Here is a 13,337-nt window from a genome sequence, read left to right as displayed (position 1 = left end):
GTTTAAAAAAAAAAGAGACACTGGGCACAGTAGCACAGGCCTTTAACCCCAGCATTCAGGAAACAGACACAGGTGGATCTCTGTGAGTTCGAGGCCAGCCTGGTCTACAGAGGGAGTTCCAGGACAGCTAGGGCTATTACCCAGAGAAACCCTATGGAAAAAAAAACAAAAACAAAAAAAGAAAAAAGGAAAGAGGAGTCAGGTGAGGCCCTTTGGAAGCCTCGGCCAGAGAGGGAAGAAAGACAAGCAGGAGAGCTGGGAGTGGGAGGCACAGCCTATCGGGGAAGTTGGACCTGGTGGCCTGTGCTTTAAGCCTTACTGAGCTTGGAGGCCCTGGGGGATGTACGGGTCTCACCTTTGCCACCTGTATCATAGTCTTGCTGAGTTCTTCTATTTCATCCTCACTGTCTAAGACATTCCGGAAATCATCATAAGTCCAGTCTTCAAAGAGAAGCCGAGGCACTGGCAGCAAGAGAGAACACACAGAAAGATTGTGCCCAGGAAACACTGAATTATCCTCTGCTGCTTGTTGTCTGCAAAAAAGTGTCCCCTTGGCTCCCAGACCAGTCACATGCAAAGCAATCATGGATCTATCCAGTGCAGCTATCCTAACTCACACAGGAGGAAGGAGGGAATAAGGAGATGCTAACATATCAAATACCCCTAGAGCTCCACCTTTCAGGAAACTGGCTGGGCCAGACCCCAGTTCATCTGAATCCTTGCTGTTGCTACCCTGTCTACCTCATTCTAACCTGATGGCTTTCACTCCTGAACCACAGGTTCCCTCCTGCCATTGCCTCTGAGCCTCTAGTAGTTTCTCCTGAGCCTGAGCCCCATAGGCTTCCTCTGCTGTCCTCTGGTTCATGATGTTTTTTGGGAAAAATTTCCTTCCCATACTAACTATGAGCTTCAGAGGCATAGGAAAGGTAGGGACAATGTCACCCTCAGGAAGGCCCAGCCTAGGGTCTGGCTCCAGGAAACTCAGTAAGGCTTACTAGACAGGAAGAAAGAAGGAAGAGAGAGAACTATGCAGGAAAATCACCAGCCAAGTATGAAGGTGCTTGTGTTGGTGACCAAGCTCAGCTGACTGCTCAGAGCATTCAGGGGAGAGATTTACCCTCAAGTAGCATAGCCTAGACTAGAAGGAACATAAAAGGACCCTAGGTCTACCCTCAGGGTCATCTATACGGTATGGCCGAGGCTGCTCTCCTGACCATCCGCAGGCCTGCTGGACTCACCTATGCGCAGGCTTTTGGCATGCTTCTTGACAGCTCGCATCCATCCTATTAGAGATAAAAGGGACAGTCAGTATACGGCATACATCCAGTTCAAAGATCCAGACCATTACTCACTCCTCTCCTAACCCAGGGGCCTATTCTCTACCTCCTCTATTGCACTCCCTCATCCTGCGCCCCCCATCCATCCCCCCGTCCCCATGCCCCCCACTCCTGGTTCCAGAATTCCAGTTAACACTATCCTGACAATTCTGTCAGAGGTCAAATGTGGTTCAGGTGTGTAGATCAGGCCCCCTCCAACAGTATGTCACCAGTGAACTGTCCTTCTCTAGCCTATCTTCCTCTTTGAAGGAACTCTTGAACACCAAATTCAGAGTACTAAGGAAGAGACAGAAAAAGGGGAGCCAACCACCTCACCACCCAGCTGCACAAGTCACCTCAGAGACTACCTTCCTTACACTCACATGCAGCCCTGACATTCAAGAGAAGCTTCTGGGACTAGAGTCAGAAACGGAGAGGGCACAAATTCCCAGTGCTCTTCAATCTGTCATCTCCTGGACAGCCTCTCACCTCCTATAGCTGACCATACAGAGGACCTCACAGTGGTGACCACCTAAGGGACTATCTTTACCTGGCAGTCCATGTCTCACACTGTGCATACCAGGCTTCACTCTGGGCCCAGCCATGTGATGTGAGACAGCAAACAACACAAAGTCTATCACACTCACACCCAGTTACATACCTAGTCACACTTGACATCTCTTAGGGTGATACTCCTATAATCACATCCAGAGTCACACACAGATAGGCCTTGAACTTGTAATTCTCCTGCTTCAACCTCCTGAGTAGCAGGGATTACAGGCCTATAACAGCAGAGTCATAATCGATATATTTATATACATTTACACTAATATTCACTAGTCATAATACATAACCTAGCTAGGTGTGGTGGTGCATGCCTTTAATCCTAGCATTTGGGAGGCAGAGGCAGGTGGACCTTTGTGATTTCAAGGCCAGCCTGGAATGCCAGGGCAGCCAGAGCTACAAAGTAAAACCCTGTTTCAAAACAAAACAAAGAAAGCACATAACCAGAGTCACATACTTTCATACATCCACACCCACTACACTTTTATACTCACACAGGCACATTTGCACACTATCATACTCTTCTAGCACAGATAAAAAGGAAGTGGGAAAACCTTGGTCCACATCATGGAGGCCTGTGATTTCGAACATCTCACGACCACGTCTCTTTAGCTGCAGCCAGACTGGTGAGATGTGTGTGAACTTGCTCCCAAAGACCTTGGCAACATCATAGCCGTGGCTGTTCCACTGGCAGAAGAGAGAGAGCGGAAACAAAGAACAGGTAAATGTATACTGAATTGCCAATGCTGCTGTCACATGATGCTTTGGACATGCTCAGGACAGTCATCAGTATCAACAGTGCTGGACTTGAGCTGCCGTCAATCCCTGCCTAGGTTTTCCTCTCCCATTCTGCAAAACTACTGGGATTGTATGTAACCCACCACCTGGGCTCTGCACCAATGTCCCTTCACCAGGGTTCTACAAGACCCCACCCTGAGCTAGACAGTCCTAGAGTCTCCCTCTACACTCAGGAGAAATTGATAGGGGTCGCCTGAAGCCACAAGAAGCAAGCCCCAAGAAATCCCTGGTACCCTTCCCTCTGACATCTTTTTGTTTGTTTGTGACAGGGTTTTTTATGTAGCCCTGGCTGTCCTGGAACTAGCTCTGTAAAAGATCCTCCTGCCCCTGCCTCCCTTGTGCTGGGATTAAAGGCATGTGCCACCACTGCCTAGCTAAAGAATTATGTGTAGGAGCATTTTTGTCTGTGCTGTGACATGTGTGCAGGGCCCATAGAGGCCAGAGTATGGTATCAGATCCCCTGGGACTGGAGATAGGTTTTGAATTGCCATGTAGGTGCTAGGGATTGAACTTGGGTCCTCTGGAAGAGCAACCAGTGCTCTTAACCACTCAGCCATCTCTCCAGCTCCTTCCCTTTGACATCTTCCTTCTAGCATTTCTCCTACAGTCGCATAGTAGCAGCACCTGCGGAGAAAACACCAGCCAGGAGGACAGCCCTGTTCTACACCACAGAACCCTGACTTACTGGAGTGACATAGCCTAGGATGTCTCCAGCAAAGTTTCTCTCCCGAGCCCTTGCTGAACAGTAGCTACGATGTTCAAGAACCACATCCTCAGCTTTGACGTCCGTCACCACCAGACCCCGATCTTGGACAGGTTTATCTGAAAATTGAGTCTGAAACAAAAGGGAGAGAAGAGAGCTATCTGACATCTGTTCTCAGCATGGAATGTGGCATCAGAAGCAGCAGTGGCAGCAGTAGGTCTGTTCTGTTCAGACACAGGCCGTGTCTCTGGATTAACATGGCATTGCTCATCTGACGATTTTGTGGGTAAAGGATTAGGGCCACAGTGATGACTTATTTCAGAAGGGCTCTGGCACTCAGTGAGCACAGCAGCCATTTTCTGGGGGCTATTAAACCCTTAATTTGAGCTAGAGATCTGGTAGGAGGCTATAGTGACTCCTCAGACCACTGGGCATCTAGGCACCCTATGTCCAAACACTGAAGATGTGTCAAGCATATGCCATCCCATGGGTCAAGCCCTATCTGAGTCTCCCAATCTGGATGCTATTACACCTGCCTCTACCCCACCTCTGCTCCTAGAAGTCTTCCATCAGATTCTCACCTTGCCAGTTCTATCCACACTTTGGGGGTTCATTGCAGCCTTCCCTGATAGTGTTTGACTCCCTGTGAGACAGTGTTTTAGGGCTTCTATTGCTGTGATGAAACACCATGAACCAAGATACTTGGGGAGGAAAGGGTTTATTTAGTTTATACTTCCATATCATTGTTCATCTCTGAAGGAAGTCAGAACAGGAACACAAACAGGGCAGGAACCCAGAGGCAGGAGTGTAGCAGTATCCAGCTGGCCTGGTACTGCAGTAAGAGCAACTAGCCCTAACCACACACTTAACCTAGCTCCAGAGAGCTAGCACCTAGCATAATCCATTCTTTGACCTACTGGATACCTTTTGTCGCCTTGTGTGAACCTTGTTTGGGAGTTTCCCAAGGATACGAAGTCTATACAAAACTTGGTTCAGGAAACCTGGAAAATTGTGGTACCTGATGAATCCAGTCTTTGCACATGGCACTGTCTTTTTGGAAGCCTCATTCAAGTTGTTCTGAGCATAAAGTAATCATTTGCAAAAGTATAAATATTGAGAAATATAAAAATGCCTTGGGCATAGGGAATGTACTTTAGTTACTCAAAAATGAGGTCCCCTGTAGCCACAACAGCTAAATTCATTCTTAAAGTGTCTCTGAGTTTTCTTTCCACAGACCCGCATAAACCCACACCTGCACTGTGACATCCGCGACACAGGAGTCCATGCAGAAGTCATGGAGGAGTGCTGCTTACTGGCTTGCTCATCATGGCTCAGCCAGCTTTCTTAAAAAAAAAAAAAAAAAACAGGACCACACCAAGCATTGATGATACATAGCTTTAATCCCAAAACCCAGGACCACAACCCCAGGTATGACACCACCCACAATGGCTTGGGCCCTCCCCCATCTATTACTAATTAAGAAAATGCCTTATAGGTTTGCTTATAACCAGATCTTTTGGAGGCATTCTCTTAATTAAGGTTCCCTCCTCTCAGATGACTTTAGCTTGTTGACATAAAACCATCCAGTACAGATAGAGATGCCCACTGTATGGGTTCTCTGCCCCAAAGTACAGAGCATCTATCAGTTCAGGTCAGGGTCATAGGTATGGTTCTGTGTCAGCAGCAGGACTATTGATGCTAAACAGTGAGATGGGTGGGGGACCACACTTGGGTTTGCAATCCCTAGGAATGTCCCAAACAATACAAGGAGCCATGATGGAAACACAGTTTGGGTCTGTAAAGATGAGAACTCAACAACCATGGGATAATGAAAGCAGACAGGAGATGGAAATTGTCACAGGATACAGAGTCTGAGTAGGGAATGTAATGATACCAAAGAGCCTATTGCCTCTACTTCCAGAGGCTGTAAACTAACAGCCTCAGCAAGGTTCATCCCCAGAGTCACACAGGCTGCCTACTGGTACACGACCAGTTTGTCACAGAAAGCTGTATAAGCAGTCAGGAGCCAAGATCCTCCTGTGTCCTGATTCACAAAGGCCCCAGCCAGGTAGAACAGGTTAGTCTTAGCCGCTGTCGTCACCTCAAGTTCCCTACCTTTTCCAGCAGTGTCTTCGAGGCGGCTTTTTTGGCATCTGACTTTGACAGGGTGGTGTGAACAGAGCCACAGGCCAGAACAAGCCAGAAGACATGAAGAAGTGGCCACATGGTGGGTGTGTCACAGTAGGAACCAACCTCTAGGTCCAGGGGGCTGCAGAAAGAAAGGAGTACATGAAGGCAGACGACTAGCACAGAGATATGGCATGAACTAGACAAGTAAAGCTAATCTAATAGGGCATAAATCCTCAGGGCCCTTAAGCCAGCCCTGATCTCTAGAACTTCTAGATTTCCCTGCCCAGATCACCAGGTCCCAATGGACAATCACAAGCTGTTCAAAAGATGTCTTCTCAACCACAAACAGACAACTAGGAAAACTGACTCCCACATCGCCTCAAATCTAAAGAAACCTCAGCTGGGAGTTGGTGGCACACACCTTTAATTCCAGCACTCGGGAGGCAGAGGCAGGCGGATCTCTGTGAGTTCAAGGCCAGTCTGGTCTACAGAGTGAGTTCCAGGACAGCCCCCAAAACAATACAGAGAAACCCTGTCTCGAAAAACCAAAAGAAAAAGAAAAAAAGAAACCTCAGCAGCAAAGGGGCTAAAGTGTGAAATAATGAAGCCATAGCAGGTGCTATTAACAACTATGCATGTAATCCCAGGGTAGAGAAGCCTTTCCCAATAAGGAGAAAGATTACAAAAGAAAATATCATCTGAGTTTAATATTTAATATTTTAAAATGTGTAACTTTCAGGGCTGGAGAGATGGCTCAGCAGTTAAGAGCACTGACTTCTTTTTTGTTTGTTTTTCGAGACAGGGTTGCTCTGTATAACCTGGCTGTCCTGGAACTCCCTCTGTAGACCAGGCTGACCTCAAACTCAGAGATCCACCTGCCTCTGCCTCCCGAGTATTGGGATTAAAAGTGTGTGCTACCACCACCCAGCTAGCTCTGACTTCTTATCCCAGGATCAATTCCTAGCTCCTATATGGCAATTCACAATTGTCTGTAACTCTAGTTGCAGGGGATCTGACAGCCTTACACAGACATACATGCAGGCAAAAACACCAATGCACATGAAATAAAAACAGTTTTAAAAATGTGTAACTTTCGGCCAGGTATGGTGGCGCACACCTTTAATCCCAGCACTCAGGAGGCAGAGGCAGGCAGATCTCTGTGAGTTTGAGACCAGCCTGGTCTACAAGAGCTAGTTCTAGGACACTCTAAAGCCACAGAGAAACCCTGTCTCAAAAAACAAGCAAACAAACAAAAAAAAGTGTGACTTTCAAAGCAGGACACCATTACTAGGGAGGCTGAAACACAAAGCCTGCTTGAGCCCAATGAGTTCATGGCTAGCTTGGGTAACATAATAAGCCCATCTCAAAATTTTAACAAAATTAGTCAGAAAAACTTATTTGGGACACATTTGACAAATTTCTACCCATAACTATCCATAATAATAATTTTTTTGGTTTTTCTAGCCAGAGTTTCTTTGTGTAGCCTTGGCTGGCCTGGAACTCACTCTGTAAACCAGACTGCCTTTGAATTAGAGATCCACCTGCCTCTGCCTCCTGAATGCTGGGATCAAAGAAATATTACAAATAAAAAAGCCAGGTGTGGTAGCACATGTCTGTAAGCCAGAACTTGGAAGGCAGAGGCAGGAGGATTAGGAGCTCCAAGACTAGGGATGGATATGGAAGCCAGCTTGCTAAATGAAACTCTGTCTCAAAAATAAACAAGCAAACAAATAACCCAAAAAGACACCCCAGTAAACAATGCCCTATTATAAATACCAGAATGGGTTTCAAATATAGAGACACCCAGAACCCCAGAAAAGAAAGAAACACAGATGAAACATAAGATGGTGTCTCCACTCAGTATGTGAAAGGTTACAAAGAATGCTTCCTGGGAAAACAACTAACTCTTGGGCTAAGTGGGAATTTCAGCTGGGAAAGCCCATTGAATGACAATTTGGCCATAAATATTACACTGTCCACCACACACTTCCTTCCTTTTACAAGTTCCACTCCAAGGATGTCCTGCACACAGGAACAAAGCTTAGGGACCCAGCACTTCTGATACTGGAACACAAACAAGCATGGAGGTGCCTATGATGGTAATCACTGCAAAAATACCACAAAACGGCATTTCTGCAGCACAGTCTGTTGTCATTTGCTTGAGACAGGTTCATGTAGGAATATCCCAGCTAATCTCCAAATCAAGATCATCCTGCTTCAGCCTCCCAAGTGACAGGACTATAGGCATATACCATCATCCTAGCCCAACAGTCTTGTTTTTATGTGCATATAAAGAAAGCACGTGCAGGGCAGTGGTGGCACACACGCCTTTAATCCCAGCACTCGGAAGGCAGAGTCAGGCGGACCTCCGTGAGTTCGAGGCCAGCCTGGTCTTCAAAGCCTCCAAAAACTACAGAGAAACCCTGGAGAGAGAGAGAGAGAGAGAGAGAGAGAGAGAGAGAGAGAGAGAGAGAGAGAGAGAGAGAGAGAGAGAGAGAGAGAGAGAGAGAGAGAGAGAGAGAGAGAGTATATAAAATAATGCTGGATGCTTAACGCCTCCAGCAAAGGCACTGACTGCTCTAAAAGCTGGGGGTTTAAAGGGATAAGACCCATGACTCTCACCTTGGTCTCCCTTCCTACCAGTTTTTCCTCCATGACAAAATGAGAATTAGGAGATAACTTTCTATGTCTCACTTTATCCCAGCTCACTACCCTGACTTCACAACTGTGGTCCACAGCCCCAGGGAATGGGAAATCCTGACCACAGTATAGGCTTGGGACCAGTGGCCCAGAAAAACCCAGAGCTTGCTTGGCCAGTGTGAGGCTGTGACTACCCTACTTCCCAGAGACGTCTTTAGCCTCTGCACCTACATAAGCAAGGCTTCTCCCTTGGGTGAAGAACTGGGTCACAGAAGGAAAATAAGAAACTGGAGTCGTCCAGGACTGAGAGTATATGCAGGTTCCCTGTGATCAAGTCTCTACTAATATCTGTTGCCTAGACTCACAGCTGGACCACTGTTCACCTAGGGAAAAGTCCCTCTGCCCGTCACCTCCTCACCCTCTGACCTGTGACTTTATAGCTACAGGAAGAGTGAAAGAAACGTAGCCTGCAGGGCCAGGCCTATAACCCCACCAACCTGGGACTTGAAATTCAAGAATCTGAAGTTTAAGTTCTATCTGTACTATATATAGACTTCTAAGCCAGCCTATATTATTTATCAAGACCCTTTCTCAAAATAGAAAGAGGAGGAAAAAGGCCTGGGAATGTAGTTCAGTAATTCAGCATTTTCCGAGGATGCACGAGGCCCTGCATTCAACCCCAAATACCCATCACCAAAAATAAGGGAGATGGGATGTGCTGAAGAGATGGCTCAGCAACTCAAAGCACTACTGTGCTCAGAGTCAGGTTCCCGGCACCAGCATCCACATCAGGTGTGCACAACCATCTATAATCCCAGCTCCAACGGATCTGACACCCCATTCTGATTTCTACAAACACCTGTACTCACATGCTCACTCACAGACACAAACATCTATGTGCACTTAAAATTTTTTTTAAAAAGGTGGGGGCCTATCTGGACACATGGAGGAAGAAAATAGGTCCAATAGTTTGTGTCTAGCAGCAAGGCAGAACCCATATCAACATAATACTACTACCTTGTACCTAACTGCTCATAAATGTGGGTCTCCAACCTTCTAGACTACCAGGGTGTGCATGGGTGAGGCATGTGTTATGATAGGAAGGGTGCTCAAGCTACTGCACCCTCCATGGCCCCCAATGCCCACTTCTCTGATGACCATTAGGGTAAACTCTCCATCGTGTTCTTTGTATAGCAAACTCCTAGAGTATCACAATATTCTCACATCAAAATGTGTTTTGAGCCGTGCCTTTAGTTCCAGCACAGAGGCAGGCAGATCTCTGTGATCTGAAGACCAGCCTGGTCTACAAGAGATAGTTCCAGGACAGCCTCCAAGGCCACAGAGAAACTTTGTCTCAAAAACAAACAAACAAAAAAAAACAAAATGTGTTTTGTCCTCAAGCATTAATGACCATCCTTCAGGCAAAACACCCATTATGCAGTGTAGAATGTTATGAATTTGACCTATTTGAGTTTTGGCTCCTGTTATATACAATGGAGAACATGCTATAGGTCCTGAAACTCTGGGGCTACAAATTCACAACACTGGGCCTGGCATTGGTGGTGCATGCCTTTAATCCCAGCACTCGGGAGGCAGAAGCAGGTGAATCTCTGTGAGTTTGAAGCTGGCCTGGTCTACAGAGAGAGTTCTAGGACAGGCTCCAAAGCTACACAGAGAAACCCTGTCTCAAAAAACAAAACAAACAAGCAAAACAATTCACAGCACTGGAAGGACTGTCTTAGTGAGGCTGACAAAAGCATTCAAATCTTCTTCAAGCAGATTCAAAACAAGAAGTGTCAGATGCTGCCTACAAAAAATGCATTAATGTATGCATATAGTGTGTATACATCTGTTGTGGGTATGCAGAATTAAAAAGCTAATCAGAGTCAACCCTACTTTGTGATACACTGTCAACTTCAGTTCTCTTTTAAGAACTAGCTTTTGGGGGCTGGAGAGATGGCTCAGAAGTTAAGAGCACTGGCTAGTCTTCCAGAGGTCTTGAGTTCAATTCCCAGCAACCACATGGTAGCTCACAACTATCTGTAATGAAATCTCATACTCTCTTCTGGCATGCATTCCAGAACACTATATGGATAATAAACAAATTAATTAAAAAAAAAAAGAACTAGCTTTTGGCCAGGCAGTGGAGGAACACAACTTTAATCCCAGCACTTGGGAGACAGAGGCAGGCAGATTTATGTGAGTTCAAGACCAGCCTGGTCTACAAGAGCTAGTTCCAGAACAGGCTCAAAAGCTACACAGGGGGGCCAGGCGTTGGTGGCGCACGCCTTTAATCCCAGCACTCGGGAGGCAGAGGCAGGTGGATCTCTGTGAGTTCGAGGCCAGCCTGGTCTACAGAGCTAGTTCCAGGACAGCCTCCAAAACAATACAGAGAAACCCTGTCTCGAAAAACAAAAAAACAAACAAACAAACGCTACACAGGGGAACTCTATCTTGGAAAAACAAAACAAAACTAGGCTTTGGGGTCTGGAGAGATGGCTAAGCTGCTGCTTTTCCAGAGGACCTGAGTTCAATTCCTAGCATCTACATGGCAGCTCACAGCTGCCTGTGACTCCAGCCCCAGGAGATCCAATGCCCTCTTTTGTTCTCTGTGAGCACTGCACACACAAGGAGCACAGACATACAGGGAGGCAAAAATCCCACACCCATAATAATGGGGAGGGCTGGAGAGATGGCTCAGCAGTTAAGAGCACCGGCTACTCTTCCAGAGGATCTGGGTTCAATTCCTAGCACCCACGTGGCAGCTCACAACTGTTTGTAACTCCAGTTCCAGGGGATCTGACAGATATACATATATATATATATCTGCAAAACAATACACAATAAAATAAAGCATTTTAGGAAATAAAAAAGGAAAGAATTAGCTTTAGATTGGGCATAATGGGTTATGTCTGTGATGCAGCATTTGGAAGATAGAAGCAGAAAGATTAAGAGTATAAAATCTCAAAAAACAAACCAAAACAAGAGTACAAGGTCAATTGTACCCATGTAGTTGAGTTCAAGGCCAGGCTGGGCTACAAGACCCTATCTCAAAACAACAACAATAACAACAAAAAGATGGCCTTTGGCCCTCAGACTGATCTGCTTTGGTAATGAGGGACTTAAGGCATGCGACTGATGTGCCCTGAGTATCTTTTATGCCACCATTTATTATTAGTTTCTTAGTACCAGGTTTGAACCCATGACTCCACAAATACTAAGCAAACACCGGGCCACACTTTCAGCTCTTTGAGTACTCGGAATAGATTCACTGCTCTACAGCAAGTACAATGGATATCCTACATTTGTACTTTTATGAACAAACTGTTCATATGAGGAGGTAGGTGAGTGTATGATTGGAAATGAAGGTGTCGTAAGAAGCAGGATGATCACAACCCCAGGTGACATTTATTGACCATATGTTACATGCCAAACCTGGTGAGTTACCCACAAGTTCTCTCCACAGCTCAGGACCCAGTGTTATTCCCATTCACAGATGAGGAGGCCACACAGGGGGCAGCCCACCAAGCCTTGGGGCATGCGGCTACCACACCATGACCAGCTGCACAAGGCAATGCAAGCATGACTGCTAGAAGATGGCTCGAGTTTTAGCTCTGTCACAAGCACACTGTCTCTTGGCCTCCCTGGGCTCCAGTCTAGTGACCTGTGGAAAGCCCTTTGGAAAATTTCCAGCACAGTGTATTTAAGGCTTTAGGCTGTGCTGAGAATAAGGCCTCTCGTGCACCCAGCAAACTTGAAGGAACCCTCCTACCGCAGGCTGGGTCTACCAGCTACCATTCTGCCTCCCTGAGCGCACGCCTCCACTATGGCCCCACTAACTTGCTTGCACACTTCCCCTCCCGACTCCACAAGTTCTGCACGTTAACTCACAAGTCTTAACATCTCTCACTTCATTACCTTACTTACTGGCTCTTGTTTACACTGCTTTATACTCACTAATCCATCATGCTTCTCTATACCCAGGCACGCACAGGCACACACACTCACACTCACTCCTGCCGATGTTCATACACACTTCCTGCTGATTCTCCTCTCATCCCCTTTTTTTGAGACAAGGTTTCATTATGAAGCCCGGCTGTCCTGAAACTCACTCTGTAGACCAGGCTGGCTTAGAGCCCACAGAGATGCACCTGTCTGCCTCTGCCTCCCGAGAGTCACGCGCCATCCCGGCCGGCTCTCATTTCTGCACAACGCCGTGTGCGCTCTCGTATTCTCACGTTACTATTTGCTCTGAAGTTCCCTCACACTTCCACACAAGAACAATGTCACATTCCCCGCCACGCTTCCTCTCAACCAGGCACTTACTCTTTCACTCTGGCACAGTGGCTTCTGTCCTCACACGCATTCTCACCCTAATAAACTCACTCATCTTCACGCCTGTTCTAATCTCACACACACTCCCATACAAACGCATTCCGGCCCTGACGCTGCCTCTCGCCTTCACACCAGCTCGCTTCCTCACATACTCGCTCACTCTCACGCGGACACCTATTTTCTCACCCTCACATCTGCTCATTCTCACACTAGCTCACATTCACCCTCACATCTGTCTATCCTCACACTAGCTCGTCCTCACACTGACACACCGTTCTCACCTCAGTCCCGCTTATTCTCATACTCCCTCGCCCTCACACCCGCATCTCCCCCATTCGCTCTCATTCACGCGCTGTCCTTCCCGCTCACACTCTGCCCGTTCTGCCCGGGGAGAGCCTCGCTGCCCCGCATTCGCGCATCATGACGCGGAAGCAGAAGCAGTCCAAGAAGTAGCAGGCATCGTCGCCACCGCCGCCGGGCTCACCTTCATGTCAGAACACCGGCCAGACCCATCAAGCACGGCCGGAAGACGATGCATCGGGCCGGAAGTTCCGCCCACAGGCCGCTACACGCTAACGCTGCGCCACGCCAGCTTCCTATATGCCATGCGCACGGCATGCTGGGATGAGGCGGGGCCAAGATGGTTGGAGGGCGGGGTTAGAGGTGGAGCCTTGTTGATGTAGACTAGGTGGAGAAGGGAGGAGAGTGGGTAGGGACAGTGCTGGGAGCGCGGGCCGGGGACTGCGTGGCTGTGGGTCTGTTTCCGCTCCTGCAGCCGGTCTCCTGATTGCTCAGGGTCTGGCCTGCTGCAGGATCGTGGAGTCAGATCCGAGGTCCTCTCAGGGCTCCTG

General features: G+C 47.4%; 1 protein-coding gene and 1 long non-coding RNA gene across 2 annotated transcripts in view; one reads left to right on the top strand and one right to left on the bottom strand.

The window, feature by feature from the left end:
- Window positions 1–13,090, bottom strand: part of Chid1 (chitinase domain containing 1) — a 37,215-nt gene extending 24,125 nt beyond the window's left edge. The window contains exons 1-6 of the mRNA XM_005064196.4: window positions 12,971–13,090; window positions 5,497–5,650; window positions 3,364–3,513; window positions 2,435–2,567; window positions 1,239–1,283; window positions 356–462 (exon numbers count right to left, since the gene is read on the bottom strand). Of these exons, the coding sequence (XP_005064253.1) occupies window positions 356–462; window positions 1,239–1,283; window positions 2,435–2,567; window positions 3,364–3,513; window positions 5,497–5,607 (546 nt within the window). The 5' untranslated portion in view covers window positions 5,608–5,650; window positions 12,971–13,090. The remainder of the gene's footprint in view (window positions 1–355; window positions 463–1,238; window positions 1,284–2,434; window positions 2,568–3,363; window positions 3,514–5,496; window positions 5,651–12,970) is intronic.
- Window positions 2,468–4,590, top strand: LOC121142159. The gene is made up of 2 exons (XR_005879134.1): window positions 2,468–2,601; window positions 3,272–4,590. It is a non-coding gene; the product is annotated as an uncharacterized LOC121142159 (long non-coding RNA).
- Window positions 13,091–13,337: the final 247 nt, after the last annotated feature.

This window comes from Mesocricetus auratus, unplaced genomic scaffold (genome assembly GCF_017639785.1).
Source record: "Mesocricetus auratus isolate SY011 unplaced genomic scaffold, BCM_Maur_2.0 Super-Scaffold_4256, whole genome shotgun sequence".
Taxonomy (NCBI): domain Eukaryota; kingdom Metazoa; phylum Chordata; class Mammalia; order Rodentia; family Cricetidae; genus Mesocricetus; species Mesocricetus auratus.
Note: the sequence above shows the minus strand (reverse complement) of the source record. Positions and strands in the feature narration are given on the sequence as shown.